Source organism: Dendrobates tinctorius, unplaced genomic scaffold, assembly GCF_039654945.1.
Source record: "Dendrobates tinctorius isolate UK_male_01 unplaced genomic scaffold, ASM3965494v1 ptg000015l, whole genome shotgun sequence".
Lineage (NCBI taxonomy): Eukaryota > Metazoa > Chordata > Amphibia > Anura > Dendrobatidae > Dendrobates > Dendrobates tinctorius.
In genome coordinates, this window is record NW_027361683.1 from 57,044,543 (window position 1) to 57,070,485 (window position 25,943).

At 47.2% G+C, this 25,943-nt stretch overlaps 1 protein-coding gene across 1 annotated transcript in view; it reads right to left on the minus strand.

The window, feature by feature from the left end:
- SMPDL3B (sphingomyelin phosphodiesterase acid like 3B) overlaps positions 1-25,943 on the minus strand; it is a 446,519-nt gene that overhangs the window by 103,364 nt on the left and 317,212 nt on the right. Inside the window, exon 7 of the mRNA XM_073564586.1 lies at positions 1,747-1,927. Within this exon, the coding sequence (XP_073420687.1) occupies positions 1,747-1,927 (181 nt within the window). The remainder of the gene's footprint in view (positions 1-1,746; positions 1,928-25,943) is intronic.

Here is a 25,943-nt window from a genome sequence, read left to right on the forward strand (position 1 = left end):
GCTTCAAAAATACACATGAAGCATACAAATTCAAATAGCCCACATGGTCTAAGCCCCTGAAATAAGGAGAGAGAGGTATGGGCTAAAATAGCCTCCTACAATGATCAGCACATGTTCACATTAGCGATATACAAAACCAATGTAGAGAAAGGTATGGGCAAAAATAGCCTCCTACAATGGTCAGCACATGTTCACATTAGCGATATACAAAACCAATGTAGAAAAAGGTATGGGCAAAAATAGCCTCCTACAATGGTCAGCACATGTTCACATTAGCGATATACAAAACCCATGTAGAGAAAGGTATAGGCTAAAATAGCCTCCTACAATCATCAGCACATGTTCACATTAGCGATACACAAAACCCATGTAGAATGGAGCAGGCCGATTGGAAAGACCCGATGCGTGCCGCCACTCTTGGTGTCTTCATCGGGGGTACTGACTGCCTGTCTGCTGTGCCAATATATGTCATTATTTAATTAATCAGGGGCAGCTGCGCTGCTGCTTACCATAGAAAGACCAGTGATATGAGACATCTGATGGCTGGTAGCCATTATCCCATGGAATCGGCGTGTTACATCACAGCTTGTGTACAACAGCGCAGGCGTCCTGAGGGCCAAACACACCTCCAAAAAGACGCGGAAGTGAATAGACAGTCACTGTAACTGCACAGGCGCATACAGCCATAGGAATGAAAATACGTCATTTTGTTTGCAGCTCCGTCACTGTAACTGCGCAGGCGCATACAGCCATAAGAACGAAAATACGTCATTTTGTTTGCAGCTCCGTCGCTGTGGCGACTGACTATGTGGGCGGAGAGCAAATGAACACTCTAAAGGCAGGAATGGGAAGCTCAAACGCACAGGTGCCAGAAATCAAACACAAGGGAGGCGCCACAGAATACAGACCCGCAAAATATCAAAACAGATTAATTCCAAGACGCAAGTGCGGCACACTACTATCACACGGTCACCAATACCCAAATACAGCATTATGATTTTTATAAATAACACTGTGTACATAATAGTCAGAATAGCATATAAATGGTTCAATTATACGGGCGCCGATAATTTAGTAGAAAGAACATTCCATCAAAAAGTCATATAACGTTAATTTAAATAATAAGAACGAAAATACGTCGTTTTATTTATTTTAACAATTAGAACAAGCCTCAAGTTGTCCTCCTTCTCTTTCACGTCACGCCTGTCTTTTCGTTAGCCAAGCTGCACCCTTAAAGAAACGCTGTCATCAAAATTTTTATTCTCTTAATACATTGCATCATATTATATAGCACTGTGTAACTTACATTTGCTCATTGTGCCTTTCTACACAGTAAATTCTTCTAGATATTGAACTATTATTAAGGGTATGTGCACATGCTGCGGATCCACAGTGCATTTGGCCTTGCGGATCCGCAGCAGTTCCGCAGACAGTGTACTGTACCATGTAAATCTATGGGATTTACAATCCGCAGTGCACATGCTGCGGTTTTTTCACTGCGGAAAAGCTGCGGTTGTAAATCTGCAGAAAGAATTGTCATGTCAATTCTGTCTGCGGATTTCGCTGCGGTTTGCCACCTATTCCATTGTCCAGATGTCAAACCGCAGGGGAAAACCGCAGGTAAAACCGCAGGTCAATTTACCTGCCGTTTTACCTGCGGATCCGCACGGAAAAATCCGCTGGTGAATCCGCAGCATGTGCACATAGCCTATTATTATTCAGATAAAAAAAAAAAATCACAGCTACCTGAGATACTGTAGAACATTCTGAAGGAGTCTGTATGATGATGTCCAAAAAATTGTCCTTGTATAGCTTTGTGGTGTTTCTGAATGATCTCTATATATTGTTTGTTGAAACTTTCCCTGAACCATGGCTTCCCGCGTTTCTTTTCAAAATATCCTGGAGGCACATGTCCCACAATGTATACCTGAAAAATAGTTCATAAGTTATAGTAACTATAAATGTCCCATAATTAAAATACACACAAAAAAATATCTATTGTAAAGGTATTATCAAGCAACCATTGCACTGCTAGTAATGGTAGTGGAAGAAATAATCTGTCCATAAATTTGAAATGACTGTTGACCCATCTCCTCTAAATCCCTCATACACGTGAAAAGTTTGTATGAAGAGGAACTCCATGCAAATATGGCGCTAATCACCTTAGGATTTCTTAAATATATCCATATATCCAAATCCAAGGAACATATATTTCAAAAGATTAATTTAATTTCTCAAACAAAAATTATTAAAATACAGTATAATGCATTTCGGCTGCTATTTTTACAGTGCAGCCTTCATCAGGTAACAAAAAAACAGACAACATGCAAATGTACTATAAAGTGGAGTTACAACCTCAAAGCTTTCTTATTTATAAAGGTTCCCAGTAGGGATTAGCAGGGCGGGACCCAAAATCTCCTCCCTGACAAATGTCTACATAGTTGCATCTAAAGAGACTTAGTTTTCTTAATAAAGTAATATCACAGTATAATACCTGTATTTTATCCCAAATAAACTTTTAAATACCTGGTGTTACATTGTTGCAAACAATCATAAAATATAAATATAATTTAATTCATTCCAATACTTTATCAATGACACTCGGATTTGGATATATTTAAGAAATCCAAAGGTGATTAGTGCCACATTTGCATGGAGTTCCTCTTCATACAGACTTTACTACCTATGTAGGATCAGTACATACTGTAGTTCTCCAAAGTGAGCTGCACATCTTATTGGAAAATTTAAGAGACGGAGGAGAGGTGCCCAAAGAATTGATTCCTCGAGAATCTCAATGTGTATTTCTGATTAAGGCCGGAGTCACACTGGCGAGGAATACGGGTGCGTGAGAGGCGCAAAAAGCACGCATTAGACACGGACCAATGATTCTCTATGGGGTCACTCGCACCAGGCGTATATTTCTCCTCCGTATCCTACGCTCCGTGCCACTCGCAGCATGCTGCGATTGTCAGCGTACTACGGCCGTAATACCCCAATGCAAGTCTATGGGTGCGCAAAAAATACGGATTACACACGGACCACACATGTGACTTGCGAGAAATACGCACCCGGTGTCTTTTAGCAAAGCCGGCAATTCAGTGAGCTATACAGTAAACTCACACTGACAGGTTTAATAAAGAAAGAAAGAATAGATATATACACATAGAATACATATATATATATATGCATTCTATGTCTCTATATCTATTCTTTCATTTCTTTATTAAAACTGTCATAGGGCTCCATTATATGTCCATTTTGCAAGCCTGCGAGAAAATCTCACCATACGGATGCCATACGGATTACATACGGATGCTTACATGCGCAAAATACGCGACCACACCTTGCTTACGGATGACATACGGAGCAATGTTTAGGGGTCTGTCATCCGTATTACGCATGTAAAATACGGAGCGTATTTTGCGCTGGTTAGTGTGACTCCAGCCTAAGGCTATGTGCCCACGTAGTTTTTAGGTTGTGCAGATTTTGTTGAAAAATCCGCAGGTAAATCCGCAGGACTTTTATCTGCAGATTAGCCTGCGGTTTTGCCCTGCGGTTTCACACCTCATAACGATAAGGGGTGAAACCTCAGCGAAAACCGCACAAAGAATTCACATGCTGTGGATTGTAACCCGCAGCAAATCCGCGTGGAAAAATCCGCAGCATGTGCACTGCGATTTTTTTTTCCATTGGAAATAAAGGTACTGTACAACGCAGCAGAATCTGCTGCGGACCCGCAGGGCCAAATCCGCTGCAGATCCGCAGCAGAATCCGCAGCGTGTGCACATACTCTAAAGGTGAGTATATCCACAACTGAACTAAATTTGTTTTACTGTTGGTAAAAACGTATTACGCTCAGAGGAAGCGACGCACTTGTATTTTTTCCCTCTCTCCCTTAATTAGGGTTTTTCAAAAGTCAAACACATGCAAAAGATATTCAGGGGAGCATGCACATACTTCCCTGAGAAAAAAGGGTCAGGCATGTAGTAATCGAACTGCCCAACCCATCTTTTCAAAAAATCTGTAATCAGGGAAGCATGCGACGGCTGTTATACACAAACTGGGTTTACACCTGCAGTGTAGAATTCAATGTGTCCAGTTTTAAGAACAGACACAGAATTACTGTTCAAAGTGCATCAGTCATTGACTATCATTAGGATGCATCTGGGTTACAGTCTGTGTTAGTTTTTAGAATAGAAAAAAAATAAAGCTCATCATGCTGAACTTTTTCCATTCTAAAATCTGAGACTAAAAATTAAATACATAAAAGGAATCTGTCAGCAGGTTTTTGCTATGTAAACTGGGAACAGCATGAGGAAGGGGTTAAAATACTGAACTCAATGATGTGTCACATGGGCTGTGTTGTTTACTTAGGCCAGTGTCACACTACTGTAGAAAACAATGGGCTAGTGCTATGTGAGAAAACATTGCATAGCACTGGGACCAGTGTTAATCTATGGGGCAGCTCACATCACCGTATTTTTTCTCAGGCATATTTGACGTGCATGTAAAGTCACAACATGCTGCGATTGTACTCGTATATCGTCCAAGACTCGCCAATGCAAGCCTACGGGTGCGAGAAAAACTCGAACGTCACACAGACTATCCGTCTAGTTTGCGACAAATACGCACACATTTTCCTCATTTCAGCCCATTGAGCCAATTAATTCAATGGGGAAAATCAGTGAGAAAAGCCATACACGTCATACGAATGTCATACGAATCTCATACGGATGCCATACGGATACATAGGTGCGAGAAAATTGCGTCATCGCATTGGAAACGCATTACAAACAGATGACAATTCGGAGAACACTTGTATAACTCTCAGCATGGAGACACGGACTGATTTTCCATATGTTTAGTGTGACACCGGCCTTAAGGGGGCTTTACACATAGTGATATCGCTAGCAATATCGCTAAAGCGTCACCGATTTTGTGACGCAGCAGCGATATCGCTACATGTGATACTTACCTCCGACTGCCCCCCCGCTGGTTATCGCTGATCGCACGAGATCGGCCTGGTCCATTTCTCGTCATCAGCTTCCTGCTGGCGCCGACGAGCGAGCCATGGACGCGGGCGGAAGAAGGACAGCCTCGCCGCATCTAAAAGGTAAGAGCGACCGCCGAGCATCGCTGCGTCGCTAGTGAGATCTGCCTATTTGGCAGCTCACTAGCGACCATTTAGCGATGCACAAGCGATCCTGACCAAGTCGTATCGTGGTAGGGATCGCTGGTGCATCACTAAATGTAAAGGGGCCTTTAGACTGAAGCTTTAATCACCTTGTGATTATCATTGCTGTGACTAGCTGTCACTTGAGTAATCTTCTGACTCCATCCCCTTCTGTGATAAGTACCACACTGTTTATGGACATTACTCAAACGTGGGAGTCAATATTATTAAATAAAGGCCCCAAATAAAGGTACTATTAAAACAATTTTTATTGATATAACAATTAAATTCATTAGCAAAAAGGGAAAAAAGGTGCAGAATCCCATGATAAGGGACCATAGCCACATGGACTATCACATCTATGTATTATCAGACCAGATTCACCATAATATAATATGCTAACTTATAAGCATAATGGTAACTACAAGAACAAGTCAATATACCATAGCCCTACTATAGCCTGCTATAGCCATAGAGTATGCGAATCCACCGTACTACCAAAGTATGCATTTGATCGCTCAATATATTAGTGCGTTCAAATTGTGCTAATATAAGGTTAACTGCATAGAAACTGAAATGGCTGAGTACACTGTGAAACAGGCTCGGTACAAAAAAATGCTACTGACGCTTCATAGCCACAAAAATTAAAGTGAAAGTCGTTACCTAAAAGTATTGAGCTGGTCTCTGTGATGGTGTTCTGGCATCCTTCCGCTCCGATGCACGTTTCGCTTTCCTTCTTCGGGGCATTTTTTAGTGAAATTAATGTTTATGGACATTGTATATACAGAGCTTGAGCCTGGTGTGGACACCGGCAGATTTCTCAGCTCAGCTTCATTGCAAAATGTAAAAGCTCTGATTATTATAGCGCAATTTATTCCTTGGCACTTTACATGTGACAAAGGGTATACATAATAAAAAGCAAGTACAATAATCTTAAACAATATGAGTCTCAACTGGTACAGGAGGATAGAGGACCCTGCCCGTAAGGGCTCACAATATACAAGGGATGGGTGAGGATACAGTAGGTGATGGTAGAGCTGGTCGTGCAATGATTTGGTCGATCGGTGGTTACTGCAGGTTGTAGGTTTCTCGGAAGAGGTAGGTCTTCAGGTTCGTTTTGAAGATTTCCACAGAAGGTGAGAATCTGATATGTTGGGGTAGAGAGTTCCAGAGTAGGGGAGATGCACGGGAGAAATCTTCTATGGGATTGTGGGAAGAGGAGATAAGAGGGGAATAGAGAAGGAGATCTTGTGAGGATCGGAGGTTGCGTGCAAGTAAGTACCGGGAGACGAGGTCACAGATGTACAGTTGTGACCAAAAGTATTGACACCCCTGCAATTTTGTCAGATAATACTCAGTTTCTTCATGAAAATTATTGCAAACACAAATTCTTTGTTATTATTATCTTCATTTAATTTGTCTTAAATGAAAAAACACAAAAAGAATTCTCCTAAAGCCAAATTGGATATAATTCCACACCAAACATAAAAAAGAGGGTGGACAAAAGTATTGGCACTGTTCGAAAATTCATGTGATGCTTCTCTAATTTGTGTAATTAACAGCACCTGTAACTTACCTGTGGCACCTAACAGGTGTTGGCAATAACTAAATCACACTTGCATCCAGTTGACATGGATTAAAGTTGACTCAACCTCTGTCCTGTGACCTTGTGTGTACCACATTGAGCATGGAGAAAAGAAAGAAGACCAAAGAACTATCTGAGGACTTGAGAAACCAAATTGTGAGGAAGCATGAGCAATCTCAAGGCTACAAGTCCATCTCCAAAGACCTGAATGTTCCTGTGTCTATCGTGCACAGTGTCATCAAGAAGTTTAAAGCCCATGGCACTGTGGCTAACCTCACTAGATTTGGATGGAAAAGAAAAATTGACAAGAGATTTCAACGCAAGATTGTGTGGATGTTGGATAAAGAACCTCGACTAAAATCCAAACAAGTTCAAGCTGCCCTGCAGTCCGAGGGTACAACAGTGTCAACCCGTACTATCCGTCGGCATCTGAATGAAAAGGGACTGTATGGTAGGAGACCCAGGAAGACCCCACTTCTTACCCCGAGACATAAAAAAACCGGGCTGGAGTTTGCCAAAACTTACCTGAAAAAGCCTAAAACGTTTTGGAAGAATGTTCTCTGGTCAGATGAGACAAAAGTAGAGCTTTTGGGCAAAGGCATCAACATAGAGTTTACAGGAGAAAAAAAGAGGCATTCAAAGAAAAAAAAACGGTCCCTACAGTCAAACATGGTGGAGGTTCTCTGATGTTTTGGGGTTGCTTTGCTGCCTCTGGCACTGGACTGCTTGATCGTGTGCATGGCATTATGAAGTCTGAAGACTACCAACAAATTTTGCAGCATAATGTAATGAAAGCTGGGTCTCCCTCAGAGGTCGTGGGTCTTCCAGCAGGACAATGACCCAAAACACACTTCAAAAAGCACTAGAAAATGGTTTGAGAGAAAGCACTGGAGACTTCTAAGGTGACCAGCAATGAGTCCAGACCTGAATCCCATAGAACACCTGTGGAGAAATCTAAAAATGGCAGTTTGGAGAAGACATCCTTCTAATATCAGGGACCTGGAGCAGTTTGCCAAAGAATGGTCTAAAATTCCAGCAGAGCATTGTAAGAAACTCATTTTGGTTACCGGAAGCGGTTGGTCGCAGTTATTTTTGCTAAAGGTTGTGCAACCAAGTATTAGGCTGATGGTGAGAATACTTTTGTCTGGCCCATTTTTGGAGTTTTGTGTGAAATGATCAATGTTTTGCTTTTTGCTTCATTCTCTTTTGTGCTTTTTAATTTAAGACAAATTAAATGAAGATAATAATACCAAACAATTTGTGATTGCAATCATTTTCAGGACAGAATTGCAGGGGTGTCAATACTTTTGGCCACAACTGTATGGAGGAGACAGGTTGTGGATGGCTTTGTATGTCATGGTTAATTTTTTGAACTGGAGCCTCTGGGTAATGGAGAGCCTGTGAAAGTATTGACAGAGGGGAGAGACTGGGGAATAGCAGGGGTATAAGTGGATTAGTCGGTCAGCAGAGTTTAGAATAAATTGGAGGGGTATGAGAGTGTTAGAAGCGAGGTCACAGAGCAGAAGGTTGCAGTAGTCAAAGCGGGAGATGATAAGTGCATGGACTATAGTTTTTCTTTGTTGATGAATGTACGGATATGGAAAATATTTTTGAGTTGAAGTTGGCAGGAAGTGGAAAGGGCTTGGATATGTGGTTTAAATCTAAAAGCTCTGTGTTAGAATGGCTGCAATCAGTAAACTACGAGATACATAGTTGGATTCAGCTTCTCTTTGTCTGCATCGTGCTGCTCTCGGATGAGGTAGCATAAACTTGCTGACAGATTCCTTTTAATTGTCAGTAGGGGATATGCTGCTTATTCTTATATCAGATATGCAACTGACCTGTTTCAAATAAGAATTTAATTTATCATTCCTAAAATGGAACAGATAAATGGAATTCCTGGAAGCCAGTGTAAACCTAGGGTAGATGGCGACCCAGTACTGTGAATCTAAAGATGAAGCCAACGTTAATCTAAAGTGTATGGCCAGCTTCTAATAATCCTGGTGTTACGTCCATTGGTGGCGCATGTGGATTGTAGGCTCACTGTGCCACAGAGTTAGGTCTGCCTAGGTAGAGGCATAGTCAAGTGGCTATCTGGTGTTCACTGCAGCTCCAGATGGTTGAGACAGGCTGGGCTGCCGGTAGCCACCAGGTACCTCTCCTAAGCAGATGCCGGTACTGCAGCAGTTGACTCCATGGTCAGGTTAAATGACAGAGTAGGGCTCCATTCAGACTAATAGGTTCAGTTCAGGATCACTGTAGAACAGTTACTGACACGGAGATTCAGACAGGGAAACACCCAGATACTGACTGCCCCAGGACCAGAGGACAATGTTCAGGCACTGGTCGCATGGGGACCAGGAACAATGTTCACACACTGGCTGCAGTGGTGCCAGGGGACAATGTTCAGGTACTGGCGGCAAACACGCACCAGGGATTCAGGTTCAGGACCTGGCCACACCAGGACCAAGGATTCGGGTTCAGGACCCTGGCCACACCAGGGCCAGGGATTCGGGTTCAGGACCCTGTGTAAGAGGGTGAACTGTGATAACATCAGGAGAGCACTAGGACCCTGCAGTGTTCGTCTGCTGGAGCTAAGAGCAGGTGCTGCTTGGGAAACTGTGTGCTGTGGCCTAGTGTCAGCTGTCTAGAACGCTAGGAAGGGAAGTTTGCAGAAGGAGAGATTGCTACTATAGATGCTGTGTGTGAGGCAGCTGAGAAAAATTAAGGAGACTGGACTATGTAAAAGACTGTTTGCTGACAGCGTGTGTGAGCGTGTTAATCCCTTCATCTTGGGACCCTGTGGTTCTGCTGTGGAACAAAGACAGAGCATTCTTGAGAGCTGTGAGTCTGTGGAGCTCTATGGAATCCCTTTTGTGGTGAGCAGAGAAGCAATAGAAAACAGTTATCCTGTGCATATTCAGGCGGTTTGCTCTCAAGAGAATTTGTGAGTGACTACTGGAGGAGAGACTGTATCCTTACGATCCGTATTAAGAGGGATCCCGACAAGCCCCATTGACCTGCTATCCTGTTCCGCATCCTGAGGCTACAGAACTGTAAGTCCCCGGCGTGTGGGTGTAAAGGAGAGAGGTTCGTTTGATGCAGTGAAGAGCCGGAGGCAGAGAAGGGGATAACAGGATTTACTGAACAGGCAATTAAGTAATACTCCTTGCAGGAAGGCAAGACTAGTACGACAGCGGCGGAAATTGCACACAAACACAATACTCGAGAATACGATATACAAAAACAAGGTAACTTGAGAGGGAGTCAACCTTCTCCTGTCACTTTCCCGCCAAGTCTGACCTGTTACCGCGTTCAGTCTTCCTTATATACCCCACGCCCCCTGCTGTCCAGCGGGAAGGTCCTTCCCTCCCAAAAGAAGCCTCCCCCGGCAACAGTGGTGACAGTCCCGATAGTTCCGGCCTTAAAGGGCACTGGAAACTGCTGACTCTGTCTCGGCTCATTTTCTTACAACCCCCCTCTCTTTTCACTTGCCATTCCAAGGGAGAGGCATCCTGAGCATTGTTAGATACCTTTTTGACTGTTTTAGCAGTTTGCCGCCAAATAAACTGATCCTTATTGTACCGATTGGGGGGTTGTCCATCCGCCATGTGTTCAGAGCGACGTAGATTGGAAGAAATAGTGGAGTCTTCCAGCGGAGGCAAAGTTGAATCTGCACCTGCCGTGACGTTTTCTTCCGGGGTCTCAGGGCCCTTTTCTACAGACGAATTTTCAGATGGCTGTACAAAACTTTCATCCTCTTCATCCTCCATGGCCACGGGAGGCACCTCTTCAGGAACCTCAGGGGTTTCTTCCCTTTGTATGAGGTCCTCGGAGAGGCATGGCCGGAGCATACTTGTTGTGAGTTCATTTTCACCTTCATCACTGAGGCCCGAGGAACTCCCTCTTCTGGTAAGGAGAGGTAGTGAGTCTGATTATCAGACACCTGAGATTAATGATGATGACTTGCTGAGTGGAGTCACAGACTGGATATAAGTCTGCCTACGCCCATTTTCCCTGCGGGTGATTTCTCTGTGGTATCCTTAGAGTCCAGTCTGAATTCCTGCTCTGCTAAAGCTAAGTTTTCTTCCTTGCTTTTTGCATTTGTCCTTGCTTTGTTTTTTCTGGATTTCAGCCATTCCCTGCTGGGGTGAGCTGAACTCCTTAGCTCTGTCTCCTGAAAATACCAGAGTGCTGATTTAGTTTTGAAGCTTAGTTGCTTCAGGGCCTTTTTCCATTTCAGCTTGCTGGCCTATGTTTTCGATAGGGTTTTTTGCCGATTGCAGACAGCAGCTTTCCTTTCCTTTCCTGTTTAGATTAGATTGAGCCCCAACGTTTGCTCAGCCTATCTTTCTATCTGTGTCAGTGTTTTTTCATCTTGCTTCACCGTCATTATATGTTGGGGGCTGCCTTTTACTTTGGGGTCTGCTCTGGGGCAGTTTAGATTTCCCTTTCTATCTTTAGGCTATATAGTCCTCCGGCTGTGTTCGAGGGGTCTAGGGCACCGTAGGTACCCCCCACGGCTACTGCTAGTTGTGTTGATAGGTTCAGGGGTCTGCAATCGGATAGTTGCCAGCTCCTCTGGTTTTCTGGACGTAGCTTCTATTTTTGTGTCTGCCTCCTACGGTCACTCAATCATAACACATACTCCTGTGGACTACTCTGGTGGGTGCATTCTCTTCTCCTTCTGGATAAATCTCGTATACGGGCCCTTCCATACCAACCCGATGCTTCACTCTGTATGGCCTACTCTCCCACCGATTTTCCAGCTTGTCACGAGGATGTTTCTCCCGCACCAACACTTGATCACCAACCTTACGATCTGTCCCCCGCAGAGGCAGATTCTCAGGGTGCTCCAGTTCCTGGAGCCATGTGTGAACTAAACGATGTAAGGTCTGTAGATGGTGGCAATGTTCTTGGACCCAGGTAGACACCCCCCGTCTGTTCTGTAGGTAGTCCTCTCCTGGATGCAGTTTCAGTTCTGTGACTTATTTTCCTGTTCGGCCAAACAACAAGGAGTAAGGTTTGTAACTGGTGGTTTGATGGACTCGATTTTTGTAGATCCACACGAGCTCAGAGACATATTCTAGCCACCTACCCTTCTTTTCATCTTCCAGGGTCCTCGGCATCTGGATTAGAGTACGGTTAAATCGCTCACAAGCCCCGTTTCCCTGAGGATGGTACGGTGTGGCGTGTGATCTGTCGAACTGATAGATTTGCTGTAATTCACCCATTACTCTTCCCAAGAAACAAGCTCCTTGATCCAAATGGATCCGTTATGGGCATCCATACAACTGAATAAAATATTTACAGATGGCATACGCAGCTGATTCAGCTGTCTGGTCCCGGGTGGGCGTCACTACCGCAAACTTCGTGAAATGATCTACCATCACTAAACAGTGGTCGTATCCTTGAGGGGCTGGCCCGATAGTCAAATAGTTGATGGTCAACAATTCTAGGAGAGCTGAGGTTACCATCGTCTGAGTAGAAGCTCTTTGTTCCAGGGACTTGGCCAACTCGCAGGCCCGACGGAATCTACAAGCTTCCTCCATCGCTGCTCTTAGCTGTGAGTGGTATACGAACTGCTGCAGCCACTGGAAAGTGACCGAAGTGAGCCCCTTTTTCGTGGGCCTCAGTGGCCATGGTGGACAGCACCATCTTTGGAATCACTACCTGCCAGGAAGTCCCAAGTTCCCTCTGTAGTTGGACCTTCCAATATAATAGCTTGTATCTCATTTGTAGGCGCTCCCATTGCCGGAGTATCTTCAATGCTTCTGTAGTCAGAGCACTCCGCTGTTCTGGACTAGGCAGCTTCTTCAGTGTCACCCAGTGTCTGAACAGAGCAAGTTCACGATCTTCCTGCTGTAACCGAACCCACTCATCCTGAGATCTTCCCAACACTCCTTCATGATGGGGGTCTGTATTTCGTCCAGCGTGGCCACTGTCCCAGCGGTCCTTCAGAACCGATGAACCTCCTCTTCCTCTAGCATCTCATCTTTACTCTTTCCCGGCGGAGCATGTCTTACTGCACAGGGCGTCAGCGTGAGTGTTCTTCGCCCCCATTTTATAGGCAATTCTGTACCAGAACGTCACCATCATGGCCACCCAGTGTTGTTCCAAGGCCCCTACCTTGGCATTCTCCAGATGCGCACCAGCACCTCTGAGCCGGACAGGTATTCTGCAAAATCTCTCCGTCATGGCCCACACCAACGCTAGCAACTCCAGCTTGAAGGAACTGTAGTTATCTGGGTTGCGTTCGGAATCGTGAAGGGATCGGCTATCATAGGCGATGACCCTTTCTTTTCTGTCCTGCACCTGTGACAACACAGCCCAATGTCTGTGCAAGCTGCCGTCAGTGTGGAGAATGAATGGTATAGAGAAGTCCGCATGAGCCAGTGCCGGAGCTTTGGTCAGCGCCTTCTTTAAGTCACAAAATGCCTTCTCTTGCCTCTCCTCCCAACGGATAGACTGATCCTTGGCATTTGGGGGTACCACTTTTAAGAGTTCGAGTAACGGTTGCACCACCCCAGCAAAATTCTTCATGAAGCGAAGGTATATCCCATCAATCCCAGGAATGACCGCACATCCTTTACGCTCTGGGGTCGTACAGTCTCGAATCACCGCAATTTTCTTCTGTGATGGCTTCACTCCCTCGGTGGAAACAACATGACCAAGGTACTCGATCTGTGTCCAGAACAAGTGACATTTTTGGGGTTTCATTTTTAGCCCATATTTCTGTAAACAGCTCAACACTTGCTCCAATCTCCGTAAATGGTCTTCAAACAAGGCAGCGTATATGATGATGTCATCCAGATAGATGAGCGTGACCTCAAAGTTCAAATCACCTAGACACCTCTCCAGATGTTGGAACTTACTGGGAGCATGGGCTAGGCCAAACGGCATCATGTTGAATTCAAAGAGGCCCATGGTAAGAATAAAGGCCGTTTTCGCCGAATCCTTCTCTGACATGGTGTTAGGCGTCAGGTTCCTGTCGCTGCACAGCAGGAATCCCGAGCCTTGCATTCGGCGGTCTCCCATTCCTCTCCGGCCGCAGAGGAGGCTGCTCAGCAGACTCATCGATCCCGGCGCTCTGCTCAGACCAGCACTGTGGGTTTGGTTGCTGCTGCTGGTCCAGCTATAGCTACGCATGCTGGTCAGCAGCGAGCTACTACAGGGACGAAGTCCTCCTTTTGGTCCAGAGCATGCCCGTGGGACGATCTCTCATTGGAGGTCAGAGGTCACATGCTCAGGTCCTTCTCCACCTCGGATTGGACCATCAGGAAGGTCCCGGAAGGACGCCGCTATAATAGGGTTGCATGGTCGCTCGGCCATGCGCTAAGATAGACTTTTGTTGAGACTTGTGTGAGTGATGATTGGTGCATGGAACTGGTGACTGACTCATTAAATATCCCCTTCCTTTGACATGTATGTGTTAGGGTTAGTTTAGCTTGAGTCAGCGCCTCATGGTGGCAAAGCATGTGCCACAGTGTCCAGTCAAAGCACAAAGGTTAGCGCCATAGTGCCGCCATATCTCCCGTACATCTGGGCGGTACAAGTCTATCCGCTGCACCCTGTGACAGCTAACAGGGCACAGCATTTTCCTAGCAGCAGCAGCCTCGTGCACAAGTGGGTCTAGAAGGACTCTGACTTCGTGCTTCTGGGAAGAGTTCTGTGACCACATCGCTTGCGCTCATATCATATTACTGCGACCCTGTGATGAAACAGGGTTCACCTCGTACACTCTGGGTGAGGTAACCCGAGCGTGCTATTATCCGCCATTACCTAGCAGCAGGTTACATCTCTGCATGGTGGACCCCGGGCTGCGAACGCACCTCTTACCATCATAATTATTTGGTGCGTTCCACTAGCCCCTAACACATGGGCACTTGCCAGTAGCCACTAGTGAGATCCAGCGTCGAGAAGAATTTGGGCTTTCCCAATGCGGACAGTGATTCCTCAATCCGGGACAGAGGGTATGAATCCCGTACAGTACAGGCATTAAGCTTGCAGCAGTTTACGCAGAACCTCAGTGACCCGTCCTTCTTCCGCACCAGCACAATGGGAGCTGCTCACGGACTCTGACTCTTCCTAATGATACCCGCCTGCAGCATCTGACCGAGCATTCCTCTCACTTCCTGATATAACTGGGGGGAGTCTGCCGGTAGCGCTCTCGAATGGGTGCTGTATCTCCTGTTGGTATCTCGTGAGTGATCGCCGTGGTGCAGCCGAAGTCATCTTCATTATTCGCAAAAATGGACTGATTTCGCCCCAGTAACGCTTCTACTTGGTGCACTTGGGTGGGCGTGAGTTCGGACAGTTCAGCGCACATTCGTTCCAAGATGCGCTGACCCCCTTGGATGTATTGAGGTTCAGCCATTCGAGAGGTAGTTACTTTCACCGACCACCGGTCTTCCAGATTCACCGCCAACTGGGGCGGTATGACTTCTTTGGCATGCCCACTACCCCTGTGTGGGATGACAATCTCCTTGACTGTCAGATTCACGCAGCGTACCAGCACTGTCCCTTCTCATACCACGGCCAGAGTTTGGGCTACCAAGATAGTTGTTCCACTATTGAAGGTTCCAATTGGACTTCCACCCCCTTCAGCGGAGCATGTGCTCGAATGGGCAGGGTTAGTATGGTCTGTCCTTGTGGTAAGATAAGTCGAGTGGAGGTCAGCACAATCACTTTTCCTAACGTTTCCCCTTGACTAGAGGCTTCCTGCACCCGGGCTGTACGAATTAACTGTTGGAACACCCGCATCTGGGGGTGTGCAGACTCCACTAGTTTAAAGACAATTGAGATGGCTCATCACTCAGCAGTTTTCTAAATTCTTTCAGGATATTCATCCCTAGCATAACAATATGACCATGGCCAGCCTCTCCCTGGGTCAGCATGATATCCCTCCATCCAAGATCCTTCCCGCACAAGGAGACCAGCATCCATACCACCTCTGCGACCGGGATTGGCAGGTGATTTGCCACCATCAGCTTTACTGCCGGGCCCCACTCAGGCCTGAGAGTCTTCTGGGAAGTGCTGATGGAAATACGCTTCCGGCAGCATAGTCACTTGAGACCCAGTATCCACCAGGCAATGCATGGCCCATCCATCGAACTCAGCCCAGACTAGTGGGCATGTAGACACCATATTCAAGGGGAGTTTCACTACTCCTTTCTTTCCATTTTGGCTACGGGCGATGTTCCCCAGGCTCGGAGCCCTCTAGTTTAATGGGCGGCGTTGCCGGGGGGCCAGCTCGTCACGGACATTCCCTAACCATATATCCTTTCTCTCTGCAGTCGTAACAAGCAAAAGACCTCAGTCAACAGATCCTTTGGTCCTCATTACGGACATTTCCTTTGCTTTGGCTTCCGGCCTCAACTTTCTCTTTCATCTGATCCAGTTCCCCTTCAATATGCAATAGTTCTTTTCTCATCTCTTCAACCCATTGGGGTTCAACTATCGACTGTACTGCTGCTTCACCACTCTGGACCTTTCCTACCGGTACTGTCACTCCCTGCTCCTGTTCACATGAACGGGCCTCTCTCCCTATATCAGCAAAAGTGAAATGAGGGTCTACCCGCACCCGCTCTCTCAGGGTCTGCTTGGTCATGGTGTCCTGCAGGCCAGTCACGAACAAGTCACACAGCACGACATCTGTCGGCCCTATCACCATCCCGTCTTTTCTGACAATGGCGGTGTGTATTTCTTGTAGGACATTCATATATTGCATAACCATCACCCCCTCTCTTTGCATATGGCTAAACAGGCGAGTCCTAAGTTCCCCTACATCAGTGGGGTCCCTATGGGTCACCTCCAGGATTTGAAGGACTTCAGCAAACGTATCACGGTCTCGGGGGGGTACGCAGCATCACGGAGTCTTGAGCCTCCCCATCCAAGGCCATAATGGCCACCTCAGCCTCGAGTGCGGGAGTCATAGGGTGCATTCTCATCATTCCCCTCATACGTTCCATCCAACTCCACAACATAGTATTAGACCCCATAAATTTCGACAAGTTACTCAGAGAGATACTGGTTCGGGGCCCAGCTGCCTGATCTACCACCTCCGTGCTATTAGACTGCATCCTGCCCACTACGCCAAAATGTAAAGGAGAGAGGTTCGTTGGATGCAGTGAAGAGACGGAGGCAGAGATAGGGATAACAGGATTTACTGAACAGGCAATTAACAAGTAATACTTCACACAGGGAGGCAAGACTAGTACAACAGCGGCAGGAATTGCACACAAATACAATACTCGAGAATAAGATATACAAAAACAAGGTAACTTATCGCTTGTAGTTCTTACAGGGGAAAGGGAGGAAAATCTCCTGATGGTGTTGCAAATCGTGGACAAAGTCTCTGGCTCTGTTATGGAGAAATGAGAAATACTGTCTCCCAACGGTGCTGATGGATCCAGTCCTGCTTGGCTTGAGTGCACTGGAATGAGGAAACAGTCCTTTACGTGGGTTCCTCAGGAATGGCGCTGAACACGAGCCATGGGCACGCTCACAGTCCATGGCAGCGGGTGATCCCTTGGGGTAGTCTCTAGGTAGCTTATCTGTTACCACAGACAGGACAGGGCTGTCCGAAAGAACAGGGTCAGATGTTAACTTAATGGCGTCAAAGTCAATCTTATAGTCAGCATGCTGAGGGATGAGTGGCGTAGGTGTAGAGTTGTCAGCCGGAGCAACGGATAGTGGGTCAACCTTCCCCTGTCGCTTTCCCGCCAAGTCTGACACGTTCCCGCGCTCAGTACTCCTTATATACCCCATGCCCCCTGTTGTCCAACGGGAAGGTCCTTCCCTCCCAAAGGAAGCCTCACCCAGCAACAGTGGTGACAGTTGCGATTGTTATGAACGAGTCACCATAGGAGGCAAACACAAAAATAGTAGCTACGTCCAGAAAACCAGAGATGTTGGCCACTATCAGATTGCAGACCCCTGAACCTACCAACACAACTAGCAGTAGCCGTGGAGGGTTCCTACGGTGCCCTAGACCCCTCGATCACAGCCGGAGCGCTAAATAGCCTAAAGACAGAAAAGGGAAAACTAAACTGCCCCAGAGCAGACCCCAAAGAAATAGGCAGCCCCCAACAAATAATGTCGGTGAAGCAAGATGAAAAAACACTCACACAGGTAGAAAGATAGACTGAGCAAATGGTGGGGCCCAAGCTAACTAAATAGGACAGGAAAGGAAGGTTGCTGTCTGCAATCTGCAAAAACCCTTTTAAAGACAATGGCCAACAAACTGATATGAAAAAAGGCCCTGAAGACGCTAGGCTTCAAAAATACAATATCAGTACTCAGGTATTTTCTGAAGACGGAGCAAAAAGGAATTCTGCTCACCCAGCAGGGAATGGCAGAAATCCAGAAAAACAAAGTAAAACAAGGTCAAAACACAAATGCAAAAGAAGAGCAGAAAACTTAGCTTTTGAGGAGCAGGACTTCAGACTGGTCTCTAAGAATCCCTCAGAGAAATCACCCGCAGGGCAGAAGGGCGTCGGCAGCCTTATATCCAGTCCGTAACTCCACTCAGCCAGTCATCCTCATTAGGCTCAGGTGCTTGATAATCAGGCTCACTACCTTCCTTTACCAGAAGAGGGAGTTCACCAGACCTCAGTAGCAAAGGGGAAAATGAACTCACAACACCCGATAGTTCCAGCCTTAAAGGGCACCGGAAACTGCTGACTCTGTCTCGGCTCATCTTCTTACATGGCCTCGGCAATGGCCGACAAGACGCAGAGCCTTGTGTTGCTGTAACTGTTTGGCGCCAAAGGTTTTGGGACTGGCTGCAACCAATGCAAATTGTATGCCTGAGTGGAGACTCATCACCTCAGGTTAACGGTACCATAGAAGCAAAGCGTCACGAAGATAAGCGTCGTGATACAGCAGTTATTACATGGCACAGAACTAAAATCCATCTTCTCTCTTCACACAGGTAAAAATTCCCCCTACTTGCTGTCTCCTGCAATATATTCAAATGGTACAACTTCCCACCTCTGATTGCTGTCTCATCTGCTGCAATAGACTCTTATGGTAAAAATTCCCCCTGCTTGCTGTCTCCTGCAATATATTCAAATGGTACAACTTCCCACCTCTGATTGCTGTCTCATCTGCTGCAATAGACTCTTATGGTAAAAATTCCCAGCTCTGCTTGCTGTCTGATGTGTCATCTGCTGCTTTACCATCTAGAAACATATTTTAATGTGTCTGCTAATTCATTGTTATAAATCATTTGGTGCATTGTACTTAAAACTCACTGTTGCTTATCCATGACTGGGATCAGTGTAGATCTTATCTGGTGGAGGTGTTAAAATAGATGTTGCCAGGCTGAATGTCTTTGATCACCTCAAAAAAAACAAAAAAAACCCTGGTGTGCTGACCCCAGCTGCCAAATTATCCTCAACCAGTTCCCACAATCCATCTCTTCTGACCCAGCAGTCTGGACTATAAATTTAGAACCATCCTTAGGGATGCACGCATGTGGGAGTGCACGCATCACAGAAGCAAAGCGTCACGAAGATAAGCGTCGTGATACAGCAGTTATTACATGGCAGTTAGTCATGGCAGGAGTCAGGTAACCCACACTGCTGTCCCTTTTATCCATGTGCTTTATTCCTATCTTCCTATGTTCTCTTGCAATCCACTTTCACCGACCATTCCCCCCTCCATCACGACTCATATACATCAGCTCCTCTCTCTTTCCTTCTCCCATGTTCAGCTCCCATGCACTTCTCACCTTCTTGAAAAACCTCAGCCCATCTTGCCCAAACACACTGCACAAACAATCTTCATACAATTCCAAAAACTACTTGCTCTTTATCTTCCCGCTCCTACTAATTTCAGGGGACATCTCCCCCAACCCCGGTCCACCATCCCCCAACCTCAACCCCTACCCTACCTCACATCGAAACCTTAATAATCTTACTAATATTATTTGCACTCCTTCATCTCCTTCTTTTAATTGTGCCCTTTGGAATCCACGGTCTGTATGCAACAAGCTTCCTTTCCTACACAATTACTTTCTGAAAAACTCTCTGAATCTGTTGGCCCTCACAGAAACCTGGATTCAGGATTTTGACACTGTCTCTTCTGCTGCCATTTCCCATGGTGGCTTACAATTCTCCCATTCCCCGAGACCGACAAACAGACCTGGTGGTGGAGTCGGCATACTCCTGTCCCCACAATGCACTTTCCAGGTCATCCCCCCAGTTCCATCACTCTCATTCCCTTCTTTTGAAGTCCACACCATCAGGCTCTTTCGTCCCCTCTCCCTCAGAGTAGCGGTCATATACCGGTCCCCAGGCTCACCCACCCACTTCCTGGACCATTTCTCTGCCTGGCTGCCGCACTTCATGCCCTCAGAACTACCAACCCTTATCCTGGGAGGCTTCAACATCCCCATTAACAGCCCCACTTCCACATCTGCATCCCAACTTCTATCACTAACCACTAGTGTTGAGCATTCCGATACCGCAAGTATCGGGTATCGGCCGATATTAGCTGTATCGGAATTCCGATACTTAGTTCCGATACTTTTTTCATATCGAATACCGGAATCGGAAGTTCCCATAATGCTAGGAGCCCGCTCGATTTGATTCAGCCAATGGGGATCCTCAGAAGTGTGGGCATATCCTGTTAGGCATGTAGGCATGTTAACTACTGGCATGGCTGTGATTGGCTGCTGAAATGATGTCATGATGCACTATAAAAAGCGCTGCAGCCGCCATTTCTGGTCACTCTGCTGTGAATTCAGTTAGGGACAGGCTGCTGTTGAAGACTGTGAGGGACAGTTAGAAATAGCGATTCTAAAAACAATATTGTGCTTTATCCAGGCTACATAAACCACCACTGTAGCTTGCTTTTCCCCAGCAGCGCTGTTTTCACAGCTGTCTGCAAGGGCTGTGTGAGTGCAGATCCACGCTGTGTAGTGTGTCCTGTAGGCACGTCTGCTTATAGGCCGGCCAGCGTGTGTCTCTGCCTCATACACATTTTTCTTTTATTGCTGCTTTTTTTTTCTCCTGTATAGTGTGCTTCCATACGTATCCATATACGTTGGTTGCAAACACTAAAGGAGTGGACAGCGGAGCCTTTCAGCAGCCTTTCAGTGCTATAACCCATTTCTCTGCACTGTTTTTGGCTGTCTGATAGGTCTCTCTGTGTGTGAGTGCAGCTCACGTTGCAGTGTGTTCTACAGCCACCGCTAGCTGTAGTCCGCTCAGCGTGCGTCACTGCTTCATACATAGTCCTTTTTTTGCAGCAAATTTAGCCAGATTTTTGCTCCTATATTAGTGTGCTTCCAACCGCATCCATTGTCATTGGTTGGTTGCAAACACTATATAGGATTAGATAGAGGAACCTTTTTGCTGGCTTGTGCCCTTCAGGGCCAGCCAGGCTAGTATCACCCTATTTTTTGGAGCCTCATCAATTGCATTGTAGGTTAGCTTCCTGCATTGTAATCGCTCCAAAAAGTTTGTGATACTATAGCTTTCAAACTTTGGTCACATCCTTTCCCCCCACCCAAAAAAAAAAAGGAAAGAAAGTTCACCAAACACTCCACTTTACAGTTGTCTAGGCCACATTAGATCATATTAAAGTGTAGTACACACACTCTTAGCCAAATTAGTGTTTCTTATACTGGTTAGCAGGTGTTCAGGAATAAGAACACTAAGCCACCCCTTTTTTACTTTTCTGCCTATCTTTATCAGTCTACCAAGATGAAGAAGGCAGGGAGTAAGGCACGTGGTCGTGGCCGTGGAGTTTCAGCAGGGAGAGGACGGGGGGATTCAGCAGGGAGAGGACGTGGGGATTCGGTATCTGCTGCGGCCACCAGTGACCCGGCATCCCCCACTTTTACCAGGCAACAGTCCTTCATGCGCAGCTTTGTAGGACCTCGCCATACCCCACTGCTGCGTGACGAACAAATTGAAGCCGTTGTCGGATGGATGGCAGCTAACGCATCCACTTCAATGACTTCCGCATCCTCCCAAGGCCAGAGCACTGAAGAGCAACCATCTGTCTCTTCACCACCTGCCAAATTGCCCAGGCAGTCTGAGAGCCCTGGACAGGAGCCATCTCAATCTTTACTTCTGTTCTCAGAATCTGTTGGCTTGGAAAGAGGTGGCCAGCCAAGCAGCATTCTAGAGCATGAAGAAGAGGGAGTATGCAGTGATGCGCAACTGCTTTGTCCCTCTGAATCTGAAGAGGCGGGTGGGCCAGTGCCTATGGTCAGCACACCTCAGTATGCATCAGATGATGATGAGACTCAGTTGCCAATTTCTGGTGCGTACGGTGCTGGCGAGACAACCCAGGACCAGCCGGTGCTTGAAGAGGGGAGTGGAGATGATGAGGTCCTTGACCCATCATGGCGTCAGCCACAGGAAGGTGGTGGGAGCAGCTCTGAGGAAGAGATTCCCCGAACGGCCAAAAGAGGAGGGAGAGGGCGGGGGCAGACTTGGTTGCCTGTAGCCTCCACTTTGGCACCCGTGAGGAGCAATCCTCTTCCAAAACACAAAACAGGAGCTCCCAGGACTTGCAGTGCGTGGTCTTTTTTTGACACAGTTGCAGATGACATTTGCTTTGTCAAATGCAAGCTGTGTCATCAGAAAGTGAAACGAGGGAAAAATGTGACCAACCTCAATACCACAAATATGTGGAAACATGTGCGTACCAAGCACGAGGTGGAGTTACACAGACACACTGAAGATGTAGGCCAACCTTCAGCAGCACCTACCACCTCTTCAGCTCGTGTTGGGGCCTCTTCCTCCAGCTCACACACAGCTGGTTCGGCTTCCTCACTGGAACGCCATGGAAGAACCACTGCCGCTGTTGTCCAGAGATCCAGTGAAATTCCACCCACTGAACCACGTTCACAGTCATCAGCACCCTCCCAGGCCACTCACCAGCAATCGGTAGCACAGGCATGGGAGAAAAAGCGGCCATACTCGGCAAACCATCCCTGAGCACTGGCTCTGAATGCCGGCATTGCCAAACTACTGGCCCTTGAGATGCTGTCATTCAGGCTGGTGGAGACTGACACATTCCGGAACTTTATGTCATTGGCAGTTCCACAATACTATGTGCCCAGCCGCTTTTATTTCAGCAGGCAAGCTGTCCCTGCCCTGCAAAAGCATGTGGAGGGAAAAATTAAAAATGCGCTACTAAATGCTGTCAGTAGCAAGGTCCACCTGACCACCGATGCGTGGACCAGTAGCCATGGACAGGGACGATACCTTTCCCTCACTGCCCATTGGGTCAATGTTGTGGAGCCGGGGACAGATCTGGAGAGTGGCTCTGTACGTATTCTGCCAACTCCAAGGATTGCAGGAATGCAGTCTGTACATATTGAGTCCTCCTCCTACTCTAGTTCCTCGGAATCAGCACTGCGTGAGCCTGTTAGGCCAGATATGAGCACAGGTGTGGCCAAACGTCAACAGGCCGTCCTTAAATTAATTTCTTTGGGGAATCGGAGCCACACAGCACAGGAGCTCTGGAATGCCATCAAGCAGGAGAGCGATGTGTGGTTTGTGCCAGCGAATCTCCAGCCAGGTTTGGTAGTGAGTGACAATGGCCGAAATCTAGTGGCAGCTCTGGGCCTAGGCAACCTCACTCACATACCATGTCTGGCACACGTGCTCAATTTGGTCGTGCAGAGCTTTCTGAGGGACTATCCGGATCTTGATGCACCGCTGCACAAGGGTCGCCTAGAGTGTGCTCACTTGCGGCGTTCCAGCATGGCAAGATCGCGCATTGCATCTCTGCAACGCCGATTCCGCCTGCCAGAACATCGCATCATATGTGACCTCCCCACCAGGTGGAATTCAACGTTACATATGTTGGAGCGGTTGTGTGAGCAGCAGGCAGCAGTAATGGAGTACCAGCTGCATCAGGCGCAAACAAGTCGCACTGTGCGCCGGACACACTTCACCACCACTGAGTGGGCCACTATGAGGGACATCTGCCAAGTTTTGCGTGCCTTCAATGACTCCACGCGGATGGCCAGTGCAGATGATGCACTAATCAGCATGACTGTCCCCCTCATCTGTCTGCTTCAAAAAACCTTACAAGCACTAAGTGAGGAGGTTTTTGAAGAGGTCGAGGATGAGCAGTCAGAAATGCCATCTGCTTCTGGCAAGTCTGCGCAACGTGCTTCCACACAAAGGCCCAGGCAGGGGACACTTAGTGAGGAGGATGACGAGGAGTCAATGGAGGAGGAGGAACACATCTCTCCAGAGGAGGGAGGTACACAAGGCTCTAGTAGTCAGTGTGTACAGCGAGGGTGGGGTGATGCTGAGCAGGCAGAGATGCTGCCTCAAGCTGGGGACAGCGTTTCCGGTCCAGTTGGCAGTCTGCAGCACATGGTTGATTTCATGCTGCAGTGCTTGTTAAATGACCGCCGCATCGCCAACATTCTCCACACGGCTGATTATTGGGTGTACACCCTCCTAGATCCTCGCTACCGGGACAACTTACAAAGCCTCATACCACAGTTGAACCGGGAGCGAAAAATGCGGGAGTACCAAGAAACACTTGTGCAGGCCATCATGTTCTCCATTCCCCCCACAAGTGTTGCTGGTAGTGCTTTTCAAAGCAGCCATGTGGGTAGAGGCAGTGGAGGAAGCTCTGCACAAAGAGGTAGCAGAGGCAGTGCAAGGCAAGGCCAGTATGGCCCAAATGTGGAAAAGTTTTGTGGGACCGCCACAAACGGCTACACCATCACAGACGGCTCCAGTCAGCAGGAGGCAACGTTTCCGTCAGATGGTGACAGACTACTTGTCGTGCCCTGTTAGTGTTCTCCCAGACGGCTCTTCCCCGTTCAAGTATTGGGTCTCTAAGCTGGATACATGGCCAGAGCTTAGCCAGTATGCATTGGAGGTGCTGGCTTGCCCTGCTGCCAGTGTATTATCGGAACGTGTCTTTAGTGCTGCAGGTGGTGTGGTAACAGACCGTCGCACGCGACTATCCGCCGATAATGTTGACCGGCTTACTTTTGTGAAAATGAACAAGGCCTGGATCTCACCTGAATTTGCCAGTCCTCTTCCAGATTAAATAATTGGCTGGCAACAGGATCCAGGTCTCCTGTTGTGTTCATGTTTCTATGACCTGAACTTTATTTCCTGGGCTACAGCAACGCCCGTTGTTGCTCAGAAGTGCTGTCCGCACAGACAAAACACTCGCTCATGTGTAAGTGGGGTTCGGTAACGTCAGCTGATCCCTTGCTGTGTGTACGGCAAACTCTCCTGCTGCCTACAACTTCTGACTACCTCTGATTTAATATGTTCTCTGATTTGCCCTCTGTCTCCACTCTGTTTTAAGTATTTCCTCCGGCCTACAACACCGCCTGTTTCTGCTCTCAAGTGCCGTCTGCACAATCCACACTTGTTCCTGTGGTACCTGGGTCCTGTAACATCTGCTCATCTCCAGAGTTGAGCACGGCAATGTCTCCTGCTTTGTCTACATTCCCACTACTTGTAGTGGAAATGTGGACAGAGCAGGAGACATTGCCTGACTCACCTCTAGGGAGAAGCTGCTGTTACAGAACCCTAGTAACACAGGAACAAGTGTGGGTTGTGCAGACGGCATTTCAGAGCAGCAACTGGCGTGGTTGGAAGCCAGCGGAAATACTCGAAACAGAGTGAAGACAGAGGCCTAATTGGAGTACGTTGACAGTTAGTAGTAGTCTAGAAACAATCGCAAACTGCCACCAAGTAGGCCTCGGCCTACTACCTGATTTTCCCTGGGCTCCGACACCGCCAGTTGGTGCTCAGAAGTGCTGTCCGCACAGACAAAACACTTGCTCATGTGTAAGTGGGGTTCGGTAACGTCAGCTGATCCCCTGCTGTGTGTATGGCAAAGTGTCCTGCTCCCTCCACAGTCAAACAACCTCAGATTTACACCTGGCTCCAAGTAGGCCTCGGCCTACTACCTCATTTTCCCTGGGCTCCGACAACGACAGTTGGTGCTCGGAAGTGCTGTCCGCACAGACAAAACACTCGCTCATGTGTAAGTGGGGTTCGGTAACGTCAGCTGATCCCCTGCTGTGTGTACGGCAAACTCTCCTGCTGCCTACAACTTCTGACTACCTCTGATTTAATATGTTCTCTGATTTGCCCTCTGTCTCCACTCTGTTTTGAGTATTTCCTCCGGCCTACAACACCGCCTGTTTCTGCTCTCAAGTGCCGTCTGCAC